Here is a 17,206-nt window from a genome sequence, read left to right on the forward strand (position 1 = left end):
AAAGTGGCTCATTGCATACACTATACTAACATATACAAGACGACACTTTAAAAAGGGGAGAGCGGTGTGCGATTCTGATACAAAAATATGCAAAAATGCATTTTCCAATATACATGTAGCTATTGATGATTAAAAAAAACACAGACTGTGCAATCTCCAAAAAAAAAAAAAAAAAAAAAAAAGCTGAATGCTGTATTCGATGAGAACGCCAAGCTCACCGCTCAAGACGGCGAGACGACAAAGCCCCAGGAAATGTGATGGAGTGGGTGGAACAGTGGGCAATCTGAATAAAGACCTGACAGCAGAAACAGAGGGAGCTCATTTCAGACTCTTCCAGATAAGGTGGTGAAGCAGCTTGAGGAGAGTGCAGAGAGGGAGACTAGAACAGGACGGACCTGCAGCAACATGTGGAGATGATGAGAGAGGATCAGCAGTTGGAGGCTGTAGAAACATCCAAACAGGATGGTACTCTTATGGAGATTAGTGCACAGCTGGGGGTGTTTCAGCAGTATTCTCAATATCTATATAATTCGAGCTCCCTAACAGCTATTAGTCACAGGTAGAAAAACTGAATGAGATGCAGCAGCTGATGCAGGATCTGGAGGAGAAGCTGGCTGACAGTTAAGTTTCCAGAACTCCAGCGAAGAACTTCAAGAGCAACTGAACCAGACGAGTGAAGATCTTCACCGTGTACGAGCTGAGAAAGAAACTCCTGAGAGTTTTCCTCGATGCATCAGGAAAACTGGGCGAGTTTCTCCTTGTCTGATTTGACTGTTTAAAGACAGAGGGTGCTGCAGTGCTGTGCACATGGTTAACCCTCTTGAGGCAAATGAGTGATTAGTGATACTGGGCTATACAGTACGAGTAAAATTTAATTTGATCTCTGAACACTAAGTAATTACACATAAAAAGCAAATGTCCTGCCTGTGGAAGCAGTTAAGTGACTTTAGTAAAGTTTTCTTTTGTTCATTTAACTTGAACCAAAAATAAAAAACATCTGCTTTTGAAGAGCAACAAAAAGGTTAATTTCAGTGGAACTGCCTTTTAAAAATTGTAGCACAAAAGGGGAGATTTTGGTTTCACATGTTTAAATGAATGGCCACAACAAAATTAAAATTAACCTTGAAACATAAAAAAAAACAAAAAAAAAAAAACAAAAAAAAGAGTTTATGATTTCCTGGTGATTTCTCGGCCACACAGAAGTCGGTGGATCCTGTGGCCAGACTACCAGCCTCCTTTCCCGCCCTTCTTCTTCTTCTGTGGCGCCTTCTTGCGAGTAGCCCCCGAGGCTGCGGGTTTCTGCTGTCGCGGGGGGACCACGTTGCTGCTGGGGGCTGCAGATGAGCCGGACGCAGACCCTGGTCTTGGGGAGGTAGGGGGGCTACTGGCTGTCTTACTGGCATCCCTGGAACAGAGGGAGAACCAAAACCCTGTCAAAGATTGTTCTCAAAGCACCAAAAAATGGGGGGGGGGGGTCCTTTAGATTTTTTTTTATGTACATTTTACCTGTTTCATCAGTATTCTCATTATGCCTAATAGCTAATGTATTTAGCCAAAAAATACAATCCCCTTGTGTGATTCTGTTGAAAGTCGAATAAAGGCACATTTTGAAAACTGATATTTTATATTTTAACAGCAAAGTTGACATTGACTGGTGGTGAAGTAATCCAGAGAGTGTTAGCAGACAGATTTCTCCTTCGGGTGAGACTGAGAATAATTTAGATTTTGGCCACACCACAACATCGGCTGTTTCTTCTGTGCAGCAGCTGGAGATCTCCACTGAGGATTCATTGGCGAGGAAACAAAGAGGACAATCTCAGGTGCTTTTCCTCTATTAGGAGGTGCTGATTACTAAGTTTCAATTATAGGAAATTGCACCCAGACAGCTCTCCTCGCAGGTGACGTGCACATGTACACAGTATGTGACTGTGGAGTTTACTCACAGCTCGGCTGAAGCTCCTGCCGTCGCTCCCTGTGTGCCTTTTCCTATCTGCTCCTTCTTCTTCCCCTTCTTCTTGCCTCTGTAGTAGGTACGCTCCCTCATGGGCAGCCACCTCTCGGGGTCAGGAGTCGCTTTGGGGTCATAGTTCTTGGGTAATTTGCCTAAAATGAAGATGAAGCGGCATCAGTGAAAAGCAGCACTCAGCTCAGCTGGTAGACAACTACCTCCTAAATTCTAAACATGAAATATTTTATCACCTCAAAAAGGATAAAAGACCAACATTTATGTAAAAAGGGATCTGGTGCATGTGACATACCTTTCTTTTTCTTCTTCTTCTTCTTGATCTCTCCTTGGCTGTAAAGGAAACGCAGACATAAGTAAATATGAAGGAGTCGTGTACCCACTTAGGCTCATTCTTCCAGAGCTGATCAGTAAATCTTCCAACTAAAGATGTTTATTGAAAATTAGAAAGTGCTCAGAGCATCATGAAGCAGGTGTGTAAGGCTGAGAGTAATGGAGGTTTTACCCTTGTTCTTTGGGCAGATTTTCTCCCGTGACTTTAGCAGCTTTTTTCCTGACGTATGTGGCTCCGTGGGAGTTCTCCAGCTCGTCCACGTCCACGTTGAAAGACATGGTGTCCGCTGACGGGAGGTGCTTGCTGAGGCTGGAGAGGAAATGCTAAGGAACCATTTCAGCAGTGGCATTTTACACGCGGTCCCTTATCCAGTTGTTCCAGCCATGCTCCCCTTTCTTGGCTCTTTTGCATTAATATAATTAGGAATGTTTATTTTCATTATCAATTAATCCGCCAGTTATTGTCTCAATCAATCAACTGATCATTTTGTCTATTCAATGTAAAAAAATGGCGGAATATATATATATATATATTTATATATATTCTCAGAGCCCAAAGTAGTGTCTTTATATTCCTTGTTTCATCTGGCCGTCAATTCAAAACAACAAAGACGTTCATATATAACAGAGAGACAGTCGGAGAATCTTTGCCATTAAACACCTGATCGAGAATAAAAAAAGGGTTGCCTGTTCATTTTCTGGTGATCAGCTCATTGATTAGTCTGCTAATGTCTCGGCCTCGTGTCTCCCATTTCAGCCTTTTCAGTAGGTGAAAGGATACGATTTGGCTTTATCTGTGTCCACCAGAGAGTACGCCGAGATGAGTTGTGCCAGTGTGTGGATGTCGTTGGTGTTTTGCCTGTTTTCAAGAAAAAATAAAATTGAAAAAAGAAGGTTCATTGCTGTAAAGGAAGAAAGGAGATAAGATCAAGCTGTTTGAGAATGGGATAAATATTTGAGCTACTCGACATCGTCCTGGCAAGAGGAGTGAACAAAAAGCAGAATCAGCAGCTCAGAGATAAACATTATGTTTTTTTTCACCCCAGATACCCCCCCCACCCACCCACATGTTGAACTGTAACTCACTTCCACAGCTGCTCCAGATCACTAATGGCTTCTTTTTTCCGTCCATACTTCAGTTTGAAATTAGCAGCTTCTCGTACCAGAGCCAAGTGTGCAGCAGATCCGGGCTGTGGAGGAGAAAAAGAACAGGAACATTACACAGTGTGAAACATGTTCAGGTTATCAGAGACTAATTTATGTGTTGCTTGTCTTTTGTCAAGACCACATTATTACCCACAGCTTTAACTAAACATGGTGATCTGCAGGATTCATTTAAAAAAAAAAAAAAAAAATATCTCGTCATCTTCGCTCTGCTCTGCATTATCATAGCTTGACAATAAAATACAATGTCGCACCGTTTCCTCCCTGGATGTTTTGTGATTCATTTTTGAGATTCTACCCAGTTGTTTTTCAGTTCATTCAAAACATCCCTGAAATATAAAATTCAGCACTCAGGCTGGTGCAGGGTTCACCAAGTTAAATTTAAGACCACATAAGAAGCAATTTTATTCCAGTTTCACAGCCAAAGTATGAAAGTGTGATGGAAAACCAGTGCAACAGTATGGGCTAGAATAACTCCTTATTATAATCAAATATTGTTCAGTAATAATTCTTTATGATATAATTATTCAAACAAATGTGATTCCTACCCTGTGTTGTCCGGCTGCACGTTAAATCTGCTATGAAATAAAAAAATAAATAAAAACACTGGACACAAACCTGTTCAGACTGGTAGTGCCCAATAGCTTGTTTGAAAATATCAATGGCGCTGTCGATGTCTTCTTCGTGGGAGTACATCGTTACCAGAGCTGAAACCTGAGGAGTCAAAGCCACAGCACAGTTATTAGAGTACGACATTAACACGAGCTGCTGAGGTCAGGTGACACAACTTAAGCTAGAAATAAACAAACATCATGGAAAGAGACAACACTGTCGTAACCAAACGGGTCAAAAATCAGTTGCGGACAACTCCAGTAAGACAATGTTTTCTTTTCAGACTCACCATCCCCGATTTGTGCTTGAACTCTTCAATGGACCTCAGGACATCACAGGCTTTTGTTACGTGACCTGAGGATCAAGAGAACAAAACTCTTCATCCTTTAAGTCCCCACACACAATAACAAAAAAGGCCCACGATGTAACTTAGATGATTAAAATTAAAAATTACAACACACTAAGAAGTTGTACTTTATTCTTGTTTATGGGTTTTAAGCTCAAAGATGATTATGTGAAAACATTTTAAATGTTAAAAAGGTAAAATATGTCTTCATTTGACTGAGACAGTCATGTGTTTACTACAGGGAGCTGGAACATTTTCTGTGCTAAGAGAGGATGGGGCTGTCTGAACAATCCATGTAAAAAAACAAAAAAGAAAAAAAAAAAAACGAGCCAGTACCTTGTATTAAATAGAGTTGTGCCATTGTCAGTTTGATGCCAGACGCACTCTCTGGATGTTGATCTGAGAATTGCTGGAAAACACAGGGACAGATAGTTATAGCATGGTCCTTGAAAATATAAATGACTGAATGCACACACTGAATGCATCATTATCTGCATCACTTTTCATTAAAAAAAAAAAAACACATTTTATAGAATCTTGTTTAAAAAGACCAAACACTGGCAGCGTCTGTCATTTGTACCTGGAGCAGCTCTATGGCTCTGCTGTGCTGCTTCTCCCTGCACAGCTGAGCAACCTGGATGAGGACCGGCCGTGGGTGACCCGGGTTCTGAGACTGAAGACTGGATGACAGTTTCCTGCACTGGTCCGCCTGTTAATCATAAACAGCAATGTAAAAATAACTCAAGTGATTCTGGGGAAAATCAGCCATTTCTGCAGCTTCTTCCTCTGAATCACAACAGTTTTTTTTGTTATAGCTTTTACCTGATTTGTGTACATGGCCAGGAGAGCTTTGTTGAAGTCGATGGCCTGCAGCTGTTTCTTGGCCAGCTTGTATTCAACACCTTCAGCATTCGTGAGTTTCACCTTTTTCTTGGAGTCAAACACGTTTTGGTCCTGAAGGAACAGACACAGCGTTAATGAAATCATCCTTTGCTCCAGCTGGAGTTAAGTTTTATTTGGCTCGGTGGTACTTGGCAAAGACTAAATTCAATAAGGTTTGTTGTTCATTCACATTGCTAATTAAATAATTAAACACTAAAGTTGGTCAGCTTGCCTTCCACCCACCTTGTTTATTGTGATGATATTGTTGGCAGTCACAGCAAGCAGCCCCACATCTGACGGCCTGAAAATAGAACAATTACTTAAAAAATTACAGATAAACAAACTTGTGTATGGCCTTTTGAACGCTTGTCGAAACAATTTTCTTTTATATCTTGCAGAAATGTACCTAAGTGCCATCACAACACAAATTCAAACTGTAATATGACAACATCCTTTCAACCTGCGTCATGTTCCCTTCATCAGCTTTGGGACAAAACCTGATGTTTGCGGACCCTGGACTTACTTGAGCTTGATGACCTGGTTATAGAGCTGCAGCGCCTCATCTGTCCGACCTTGTAACTGCGTGACGTACGCCATCTGAGAATGGATGACAGCCAGCTCCGACTCGATGTCTTCTTCAGTTACATCCTGCAAAGAAACAAAAGCAGCAGTGACAGTGATTATCCCAGGAAAAGTTTAGAGCCAGGGACTAGAGAGAATACATTGGGAAGTAAAGGATGCAAACTCATTATTCTATATCTACAATTTAATACTTTCTGAAAAAATTGATGAGACTTGCTTCATGATGCTTCAGTGTTTTGGAAAAACAAAATGAACACTTACAGAATCATCCGCCAGTGAGACTCTGCAAAGCTCTGAAGAAGAAAACAACCAGTTAATACCAAATCAAGAAAAGGACAAAAAAAAAAATTACTTGAAAGGAAAGTGAGAAGGACAGAGACTGACCCTCTGCTTGTCGCAGTTTATTAAAGGCCTCTGTCAGCTGTCCTTGGCCAATCAGAGCGCAGGCAGCATTGTAACACAGCTCATACGTCGACTCGGGAAGACCAAGATCTTCCTGCAGCGGGGAAAGAAAACATAAGTGTAAAGGATTTTTAATTCTTTTGCAGTCAGCTTAAGTTTGCTTCAGAAGAGCATCAGTTTAAAAGACAGACGTAACTATATGTCACCCAAAAAGCCTTAAACTGTGAATTTCGGAGAAGAGTGTTTACCAACGGGGCCTTCTCCCATTGACTCATTGCGGCCACCACAGCAGCCAGGTTGGTCTTCCTCTCCTCCTCGTACTCATCCTGAGAGTTCCTGATCAGGTCTGTGTAGACGGACTTGCAGTCATCGTAGCGCTCAAGTCTGTACAACTAGAAAATGACAAATCTAGTCAGCAGAGGTCTCTGCTCTGTCAGAAGAATGGGAGCTAAACACGACAGGCTTCGGTGATTAGAAAGGGTCTTGTTGAGAGTGTAGAGATTTTGTATTTTCTATATCTTCATGCTTCTAAATCAACATTGAGGTGGGCGGGAACACTGTCCGTCCATCCAATCGGTCTCAAAAATATACAATCTACCAAACAAATGCATCCAGTAATATTATAATTTGGTTAATGGTTGAAAAGCCTCACCACTTGACCATAAAGCTCCTTCAGCTTGTCCGTCTGCTCAGGAGCACCTTCAATGGTCTTCAGGGCACTTTCCACTCTGTTCAGCCGATACTCGCAGTACGCCTTCTCAAACACAACCTCACTGAGAGAGAGAAAATAAAAATCATTTCAATGTGGAAATAATGTCACCCACAAGCCATATCCCAAATAATATGAGTTTAATGTGCAAAGCATGAAACAAGCATCGCAAAAGTTGTATATGAAACAGTTTAAGTGTCGATAACAGCGTCAAATGTCATGACATTTATCATTTGATCATATCACTCTGATTTTCAAACATTTCTACTAACTACCTGCTCATCACAACATTGACATTATGATTTTGTTTCTAGTCTATAAAGCACTTCATCGTCACTTATATTTAACATGTTTCCAGTTTAATTTCGTGTTTGCAACAATTATTAACAGTTATTTTAATAGTAAAATTCCATACAGTTTTGTTTAGCTCTGTTATCACAGCTGTATCTCTGCTTCTGTACAAGATTGTCAATCATCATCAATGAATTGTCAAAAAGAAGTTTCCCAGCTGTTTGCTTCAGCTTACCGGACAGTACAGGTAGAAGTTAAAGGCAGTGTGTCGTTTACCTGCCGAGCACTTTTGAATGGGTGTTCATGACATTCAGAGCCTCTTTGAAGCTGCCGTTCTGAACAAGGCAAACTATTTTACAGTGAAGGGCCGTCACATCGTCTCTGTTTTCATGCAAAACTGTGACAGAAGAGAAAACACAAACATTGCAAAGCCATCAGTATCAAACCACACAATTTGAAAACAGACAACACTGAGGTTAGCTTCCGATTCAGCAGTTAAGGACTAACTTAAAGTTACCTATACTGTTTTTTGCACCACTTATTGTTGTGAAAGGGTGTTAGACATCCAATTTAAAGCCTTAATATTTTCATTTGTAATTTGTAAAACCTTTATTTTAATTATGAAAGCAAAAAACTTTAACTGCTTTATAGTTTTGCCACAACAGTCTTGACAAGGTAGTAAGTGAACAGAAATAAAAACTTTTTGACTTTGAGAAATCACCACTTTTCTGTTTTCACAAAAGGTTTCAGAAACCTGAGACTGCGTTTTCATTGGTCTTTGCACTCCATGTGTTAATCTAGTCCAGATTTCCCAAGTCTATGCATAGTAGTTGTTTATCTAGACCTGGTCTTAAGTGATCTAGACGGTGGGAAATCTGAAAGTGCTCTTTATTGTGTTCAAACAAATAGAAAGACTCTGAAACTAAGTTTTAAACCATCTTTAGCCTCTCTGGAGAAATGTGGGCAAAATATACTGGTTTTGGATCTAGTGCTGGTCTGCATGGGAAAAAAGCAATAAAAAGTGCACTTTTTTGTGTTGTCAGAGGTAGAATAAAGATTTCATAAATCTTAAAGTGGCTATTAAACAGTGTTGAAGCTTTAACTACCTGTTAGCGTTATGTTTAACACCCCTTCAGTAAGCGGTGCAACAAAAAAAAAAAAAAAACGAGCGACATATTGACATGGAGATTTCCTTTTACTGTCGTATCTGTAATAAAGTACAGAGTCGTCAAATTAACGGAAACATTAAACCCACACGCTGATTTAACTGTCTAAAAACGATAATTATGAGCCGTATAAGCGTTTCTACTGATGTGTGAACACCTGGTTGAAAGCCGATCAGCTGCCAACCATGAGAAGTTAGCTGTCAGGCTAGGGACACGTCAGTGGTCAGAGGAGGACGGCACATTTCTGGGGCAAATGTAATTTCTTTATAATCACATAAAACAATCAGACACCAGCTTGATTTGTAGCTACATCCCTTGTGTACACTGTTATAAGCAGTAATTTAGTATAAAAAGCTTAGTCGACGTTTGGGACATCTGACAAGCAGCTGTCTAACGGCCGCTAGCTTAGTCACAGGCTAACAGCTGGCCCTGTGGACCCCGCTAATCGAAGCCCCAAGAAAAGCACCGTCCATCTGCTGTTTGACCACAGCTCTGGCTCTATTTGAGAGTACCATTAACAAACACAGTTTCCTACTTTTTGTCAGAGCTTTCAGGGCTCTTGTGTAGTCTCCATTCTGTCCGCAGCGGTTCACTTCGGTCCACAGCGAAGCCACGGACAGCCCTCCGCTCGCCATCTTGGCTGAATGGATTCTCTCAGATCGGCGGAATAAGAAGGTACACATCCGGGTTAACAAGATTAAATTTTTAACATAATCAAAATACAAACTGAAGATCTGTCATGATCTACGAGGTTGTTCAAATGTTAATAAAATGTTAATATTTTGAAAATATGTGTTGTTTTTAATTCAGCAGTGACGCAGACAAATGATGCCTTCACAGCCCAATTAAAAAAAGCGTAGCAGGCAACTTCATTGAGCTGGAGCAATTACTGAGTGCCAGTGACCGAGCACAGAAATCTGGGCCTCGTACAATGCAGCCTCAGTGATAATTGTTTATCCAGACCATTTACCTTAATCTGTCAATGAAAGCGTAACAAGTTAATGAAATTCTGAGTAATTAAGTAGAAAGATTTAGTAGAAGGGTAAAGTAGAAAGGTGCCCAAACTTTTGTATATGCCACTATTACTGTTTTTTTTTGTTTTTTTTTTTACATTTCATGAAATAAAAAGTGCATTAATATTTTAATTTCTGCTTGCTGCAAGAGTTGCATTTAGTTCTTTTCACTCCAAAAATCCAAAAAAGTCAATTGAATTTAATTGTTTTTTTGTTTTTTTTAATTAATTAATTAATTAATTTATTTGACACGTATGCTCAACTATATTTTAGATGTAAATATTGTACTTGATCCTCTATCCCTATTATATTTTGCAATTACGATTTTACATAAAAAACTAAACTAAACAAATTAATAGTTTATACATTTTACGGGTAGATTTATAAATGAAACTACCAGTCCCCTTAAGTTGGCATTTTTCATTATACAACGCGAACAACTGGAGAAGAATTATACTTCACGCACGGATCTAATTCACATTAACGATTTTTTTTATTTGGTTCTGCCTGTATGAAGATCTCGTAATTCCTGTTTTCGTGGTAGCACGTGAAGGCAGCGTGGCTGTTGGTGGTTTCAGAGTCGGACTCTGAGCCGGGGAGGGGGCACTGTTGTCATTCACCAAGGCTGTGTGTCAAGCTTTTGTCCAGGAGAAATGGCTGGGATTAAAGGTTAGCAATTTCCACCTTTTGTGTCCTTTAGAAAAGATCTCTAAAACCGAGCTTAGTTCGTGTAACTGCGTTAAAATATCCCGAATGTACATGGACGCGTTTTCAATGTCCAGCGAGCTAATGGTAGAAGTAGACAGCCGCAGGGCCAATACAGTCGTTAGCATTAGCTAGCTGATTAAACTGCACTCTTTTGACCAGCCTGCTTTAACAACACAATTTAATACATGTGTTTGCTAGGCAACATGTAACGTTGCATTATTAAACCGTGTTTAACGTCATTCCTTTTTAGTAGTATAGCAACGTAGTAGTTACCGTTACAATGCTAACGCTAGCTGCACATTAACTTCAGTTGCTGATTGAGATGCTGTGCTTGTTGCAAGTGGATTAAATTGCTGTTAACAAACAACCACATGGACTGTATTGCTTCCAGAGTTTAACGCGAAGCCCTAATAACGCGGCTTACACTGCTGATAAAGCTGTTATACGTGAAATCAGCTGATTCATCACATGATAGTCACGGTAGCCAGGGGCCCTGCTGCTGCGATGAGACTGTTGAGGGTCTTGGGGCCACACATGCACAGTATCACACGGAGGGTATGTGGCTTTGTCCATGCTGATCCTCCCCTCTGTCTGTCCTGCAGCTCTCATCAGCTTGTCCTTTGGAGGGGCCATTGGCCTCATGTTCCTCATGCTAGGATGTGCCCTCCCTGTGTATGAGTAAGTACCACCATCACACACCTAGGAGCCTGTCTGTGTGTGTGCCTCTGTGAAGGACATTGTTAACACTTGGCACTGAGGTGAACTTTGGGTGATCCCATCACAGGTTTAGAGCTTTAAAAGCACGGCTGGACTTGCGGACAGTCTACTTTAAAATATCCTCTTGAACATATAAAAACAGTCAGCCTCAAATCACATTTTATGTGTGGTATGGGTTTTCCACATTGTTCTCCCTCATTCAAAAATCCAGTATCTATGAATATGGAAATATGTTGGACACAAGATATCTCCTACTCCACTGAAAAGTCAATTCTTGGTGTATATGCAGTGAAGGATTCAAGTTTCCACACAGTAAGAGATTTAAGGTGAGCACAGAGAGACCTTCCCTCTTAAGTACCTGTGAATCTCAAACATCACAGTGAAGTAAGAGTAAAACCAAATCTTTTTTTCTTCTACTGTTGAGGGACTTAAACAAAAAACTCAGACCCTCCAACAGCATCAGGGGTTTGGAGGGAGAAAGAGATAGGAAGAGAAAAAGAGTGAGCATGATATTAAGTTTATTTGGATATCACATAAAATGAACTAAATGAACAAGTCTTAACATTACAGAAAAAAAGGAAGCATCATTAACTTTGCATTTGTGTATTTGCAGCATGCAATGCCACTCAAGCATAGTTGGATATAGTTGACTTGCTTATTCAAATCAGCTGTGACGAGGTTTTTCAGTCCCTGCATGTGGGGAACGAGCTCGGCCGAAAGATCTGGTTCTTGTAATCTAATCTCATTTTCCTCTCAGCCATTATCAGGATACTAAATGACAGCCTCAGACCAGCAAAACGTAGAAAAGGAAGGCATTTAGAAAATCAATACGTAATTATTAGTACAGCCTGACTGATATTATCGGACAGTTTTAGCTTTTTGTAGATATGCTGGTATCTGTATAAGTGTCAGCCAAAAAGTAACATGTGCATAATGCATGCTTGTCCACATGAAATGAACAGTGTTTGTTCCTTCATCCTTAAGTAGACTTTATCATCACAACATGTGAGTATTTATCTTTTTCTCTTTTTCCATCTCTGCAGCAAATACTGGCCTTTGTTCCTCCTCTTCTTCTACATCCTCTCTCCCATCCCTTACTGCATCTCGCGGAGGGTGGTTGACGACACAGACTCGGCCAGTAACGCCTGCAAAGAGCTGGCCATCTTCCTCACGACGGGCATAGTCATTTCAGCCTTCGGCCTGCCCATTGTCTTCGCAAGAGCTGAAGTTGTGAGTCATAGTAGCTTAGTTTTGTGCTGATGTAGAGTAGTTGTCCCAAACTGAGGGACATGTCGCTAGACACATGTCGCTAGATAGCTGTGTGCACAGGTTTGCAGTAATGTAAATGCACCATAAGTCACAATGAAAACAAATAAGACTTTTAGTAAGTAAAGGTACTTGATGGAATATTAAAGTAAGTACTGGCCATTATTATCATCACACATTTTAAAAGAATTCAACTTTCATAACATAAAGAACATGGAACGTCACATTTTAATCTGTCACTTTTCATAACACTGTGAGTATAAAGTGTTGGCTCGATTTGTGAAACTTCAAATGTGACTTTCACTTTCAGTATTCTGTTCATACACAACCGTTATTTAACTGTCTCTACTCATGTTCTGACTCACTTGAACATTATGTTTTTTTTGCCAGAAATTTCGTAAATTGCAGTATCAATCCAAATTAAAACTCTCCTCCAGATGTCTTAGGCTGTTGTTTTTCCCTCATTAGGCCAGAGTCTGAGCTTGTTTCTGTTTTCCCTCTTTTACAGTATGATCATCATACATAGTAAGGACAGGAAACAAAATTAACATAATTTTTAAAATACTTTTTTGCTAAATACATCATTTACCTCTAGTGCACAATGAAGTTAGATAACGAGATAAATATAAATGAGAATGTAAAAAAACAAAGTATAGTTAATAAAGCTTTTCTGAGCCATAGCCTTAACACAGCTTCCCCAGCAGGTTTGGTTCTGGATGTAAAGACAGTCAAAAGTCCAGCAGCAGATTAATGGAGACTGTGGCTGTTTGTAATGGAGCAAGCAGATGTGGTAATTTGTAATGGTCCACCATTTAGAGGAAGAAAAAAAAATACAGCAATTGTAAAAATGATGTCTTGTTACCGTGTAGAGGGGCTGACAGACAAGACAGATCTCCAGCTGCAGCCCAGGACACAATGAGTATATCACCTGTGGCTGCTGTTAACATCCCGTCCTGTTATCCTCCCCTCAATATAAAAATGTAGACTGTGATTCTCTAAACCGTTGTTGTCGACACCACTAGAGCTTAGCCTGATTATTATTAATGAACAAATTAATTATTAATGTGTTGGTTTACAGATCGCCTGGGGGGCGTGTGCGCTTGTGCTAACGGGTAACGTAGTCATCTTCGGGACCATCCTGGGCTTCTTCCTCGTCTTCGGATCCAACGACGACTTCAGTTGGCAGCAGTGGTAAAACAGCAGAGGTGGGAGTGGGAGACCTTAGTCTGAACTGTTTTTATTAGCATTATTATTATGGTATTATTGTTTGGTTCTTGTTGTTGTTATTTATATGATGACCGCCCATCAATAGACTCACACCAAACCCGTGCAATACTTTGTTTTTCTTTTCTTTTTTTACCGCCTGCATTGTACTGAACTGACACTAGTGGGATGGAAAATGCTGACTTTCAGTTGGATTTTTTCCTCATTTGAAGTTTTGCTCTCTGACTTCTGTGTTTGTGAGTTTTCTCCATCCGTGTGTCCGCTTTCATTTCAAGCGTTGTAACCCAGGCGATGGTGAACAACTGCTTGTGTTATCTGTGAAAATATGTTGAAAAAAAAAAATCCAATTGAATGTCTAAGAAGATTTAATCTGACCAAAAGGACACGGTCAAGGTTGTCTGGCCTCCTTTTTTTCCAGTTACTCTGAGAATGCTGTGAAGAAGCTTTTTCTATTTGAGCGAGTTGAGAGTAAATCAACAGAAAACTGATGGAAGATCTGCACAGTATGAGCTCAGATTTCACCACCTCTTATGACAAAGCTCCATTTTCATTTCAATTGATTTGAAACTGTTCTCACATTAAAGGGTAAGAAATTCAGCTGATAGAGTGCAGATGTTGTTGTCAGCTTTTTCGTTAATGTAAAACTAAACTAGAAATGTAATCACTAAGCTGTGAAACAAATCTAGATGATCAGTGTGTTTGTGAAAGAACTGGGCTGTTACTGCCACCATCCTTACACACCTTTCAAACCCTTTTAATGTGTAAATGTGATTTAAATCAGCTGTCTCTCCAGCTGTGGGATCTGTCTTTCTGTTTCTCATCACACAAAATAAGGAGGTCATTTTCAGAAGTGTTTGTTTCCTCCCTCAACTCAAGAGGATTCATTCGAACACCTTGACCACCACCGCAGAGATCAAATTAAACTGACTCTGTGATTTCCCAGGTGCCAACTGGATGCAGGCTGCTTATTCACCATTTTGTTTAGCATCTGATAGCTCTTACCTCACTGTACGTATGGGTTAGGCTCGCCTCGTCAGGTCAAGAAAGCATGAAAAGCCTGTAGTAGCCGGCAGCTAGCGTAGGATTAGCTTGAGGACAGCAGCCAAGCTACAGTAAGACCTGGGCTACTTATAAACAACGCCTGGTCAGTCACTAACAGCCGTTAAGCTTTTAAATGTGACTGCTTTGTTCTGACTCCTTCAATGTAAAAGAATCCAGACACTATGCTTGGTGTTAATTAAGCACATTGGGTCCAAATTTGGTACACACACACACACACACACACACACACACACACACACACACGCTGTCGCATTTCCTCACACCAGCATTTCCAGGATAAAAACACAAGTTATGTTTTATGATTTCTTTTTCTTTTAATGTTGACGTTTTTCTTTGTTTTCCAGCCTGTGTGAAGGAAATGTTTATGTTGGTCATTGTAATCTGTTACAGCTCTGGGATCAGCAGTCTGTTATGTTTAACTGCATTAGCTGTAGCTAAACAAGGAGTTAAGCATCTGCTGCCTCGTTTAAGCACTGGTGTGTTGGATGGAGAGTGGAGTGTCGAACATTTCCTGTTACATGTTGATTTTGTTGTTATTTTTTCCTGTGGATGGCGCTGTTTGAAAATGTGCTCTCTGGAAGATAAAAGTTAGAATTTCTTTTTTCTTGAATTATGTTTTTACATTTAATTTTGTCCCATCATTTCAAGAGTAAAAGGTTTTAGTCATTTAGGGCTGCAGCTAATGATTACGTTCATCATTGACTAATCTGCCAGTTATTTCTTTTTCGATTTATTGATTGATCATGTGGTCCATAAAATATCAGAAACATCAGTCCAGCCCCCAAAATGTTTAAGTTAGGACCAAGAAAAGCAGCCAATTGTCCCATGGAAAATGGAAGTCAAATTTTTGAAAATGTTGCTTGAAAAAAGTCTTAAATTATTAATTTTTTTTGATCAGTTCAGTGACTAATTATTGTAGCTTTATAGTCATTATGTATTTGCCTTGAAGGTATTTTCTACCATGGATTTCCATACACAGCAGATTTCCAATGGAAGTTATGTATTGTGAAAAAGGCAAACTCTGAAGCTCATAGTATTCACACATTTTGTCCCACACTAACAGTAACATTTTTATTTTCAACCCCTTTTTTATTGATATTAAAACCAAACATGCGTTTAATAAATCTTGCTTGAAAGGAATATTTCACCAGTTTGGTAAATACAGTAGCTGAGAGGTAGATGTCTACACATTACATATGGAGCTAGAGCGAGAAGGCGATTAGCTTACATTAGCATAAACACACAAACAGGGGGAAACATCTAGCCTGGCTCTGTCAGTTTGTCAGTATTCCTACCAACACCTCTAAAGTTCACTAATTAACAATATTTATCTCATTTGTTGAATACGGACACAGACCGAAATGTAAAAACAGCATTTTGTGGTTTAACGGGAGTTAAATACTTTAACTATAAAGTTCTGGATAAACTGTTGTTTTTCAAGAAGTTAAAACACATAACTCCTTCTAAAACAACAAACTCTATATTTCTGTTTGTGTATGTTTTAAATGAAGTTACTTGTTAAATGGTGGCGTTTAGAGATGTTGGTAGATGTTTTTTTTTTTTTACTTCGAAGTGAGTAAGACTTTTAGTTTTTCCCTGCTACCAGTCTTTATGCTAAGCTAATCGCCTCCTGGCTCCAGCACCAACATCTGTCTTCTCATCTAACTCTCAGAAAAAGGCAAAAACGAATTAACGTTTTTGCCAAAATCTCATACTATTCCTTTCAAGTGAACTTTAACAAAAAAGTGCACGACTAATGTCCAACACAAATGTTACAGTATTTCCTGCATAAATTAGAAAGTCTTTCAAAAGGAGAAAAGCTATAGAAATCTGATGAAGGAACCCGTGGTTCAGAATATGAACGGACAACGCTACAAACTGGCTTCAACACTCCACCTGTACCTGACTCTTCCAGAGATCACAACCTCAGTGAAGGCACTGATTGTATTAAAAGCACCACAGTGATGGCTGCTTTTCACTTTCTGTTGAAAACATATGTAAAAAGAAAACAAAAAAATACCTAATGTTGAAAACTACTGACATGATCTGTGCATGTTATTATGTGACACCACTTTGAATCTAAAGAAAATGCTTTTAACAGTGGATTTGCCCTCTGGTGGTCGTCGGAAGGCCTGACTGTGGTTTGACGAGCAGGGTGACTCCACATTGTGTTCCTGAGGCGTGAACGTCTGTATGGATTTTCAGCTAAATTTGTCAAAATTTCTCTTGACTTTCTGTTTTCTGCTGTTAACTCCCTGATGTGACAGAGCCTGGTGTGTAGCTGTGGGATGGGTACCTCTCTGTTTCTGTTTTAAGACGTATGTTACATTTTGTTTTTTGGAGGAGGAGGAGGAGGGGGATGATATTGTATTTATTTATTTTATGTGACGGTTGGTGTCAATGTCCAACGCCATTTTCTATCTACAACTTTGTGTTAACGAGGCAGAAGTCAGCATCGTGGGTTTTCTTTTTTTAAATAAACGCCATTTTTGAACATCCTCTCCTTTGACTGTTCACTACAAATGCATTCACTCTGCTGGGGAGCATCAGATACTCTTCAGTCCCCCACTCATTTTACAAGGCTTCACAGGAAATAAGATTCACTGATATCATCTGCCTTGGCCTAGTTAGTTTGTGTTGTTGTCGAGCAGCACTCAGTGCCCTCAGGTGAATCTTTTCTAGACAGAAAAACAGAGTCAAAATATCTCTTTGTGTCGAGGAGGGAGACAGCATTTTAAACAATCGGAAGTCTTTTATTGAAGGGAA

At 39.8% G+C, this 17,206-nt stretch overlaps 2 protein-coding genes across 2 annotated transcripts; one reads left to right on the plus strand and one right to left on the minus strand.

The window, feature by feature from the left end:
• Positions 1-150: 150 nt before the first annotated feature.
• Positions 151-9,099, minus strand: srp72 (signal recognition particle 72). The gene is made up of 19 exons (XM_022760323.1): positions 8,986-9,099; positions 7,561-7,681; positions 6,937-7,057; positions 6,533-6,676; positions 6,267-6,378; positions 6,144-6,175; positions 5,824-5,948; positions 5,544-5,601; positions 5,241-5,372; positions 4,999-5,127; positions 4,755-4,827; positions 4,362-4,426; positions 4,079-4,174; positions 3,383-3,486; positions 3,078-3,155; positions 2,469-2,606; positions 2,259-2,296; positions 1,944-2,103; positions 151-1,405 (listed from the first exon to the last, which is right to left on the minus strand). The coding sequence occupies exons 1-19, from the start codon at positions 9,083-9,085 to the stop codon at positions 1,225-1,227; spliced, it is 2,007 nt and encodes a 668-aa protein (XP_022616044.1). The 5' UTR covers positions 9,086-9,099; the 3' UTR covers positions 151-1,224.
• A 941-nt stretch (positions 9,100-10,040) lies between these two features.
• On the plus strand, positions 10,041-16,934 carry LOC111232451 (leptin receptor overlapping transcript-like 1). Its single transcript, XM_022759980.1, has 4 exons — positions 10,041-10,132; positions 10,774-10,849; positions 11,932-12,118; positions 13,233-16,934. The coding sequence occupies exons 1-4, from the start codon at positions 10,117-10,119 to the stop codon at positions 13,347-13,349; spliced, it is 396 nt and encodes a 131-aa protein (XP_022615701.1). The 5' UTR covers positions 10,041-10,116; the 3' UTR covers positions 13,350-16,934.
• Positions 16,935-17,206: the final 272 nt, after the last annotated feature.

This window comes from Seriola dumerili, unplaced genomic scaffold, assembly GCF_002260705.1.
Source record: "Seriola dumerili isolate Sdu_G_001 unplaced genomic scaffold, Sdu_1.0 BDQW01000331.1, whole genome shotgun sequence".
Classification (NCBI taxonomy): Eukaryota; Metazoa; Chordata; class Actinopteri; order Carangiformes; family Carangidae; genus Seriola; species Seriola dumerili.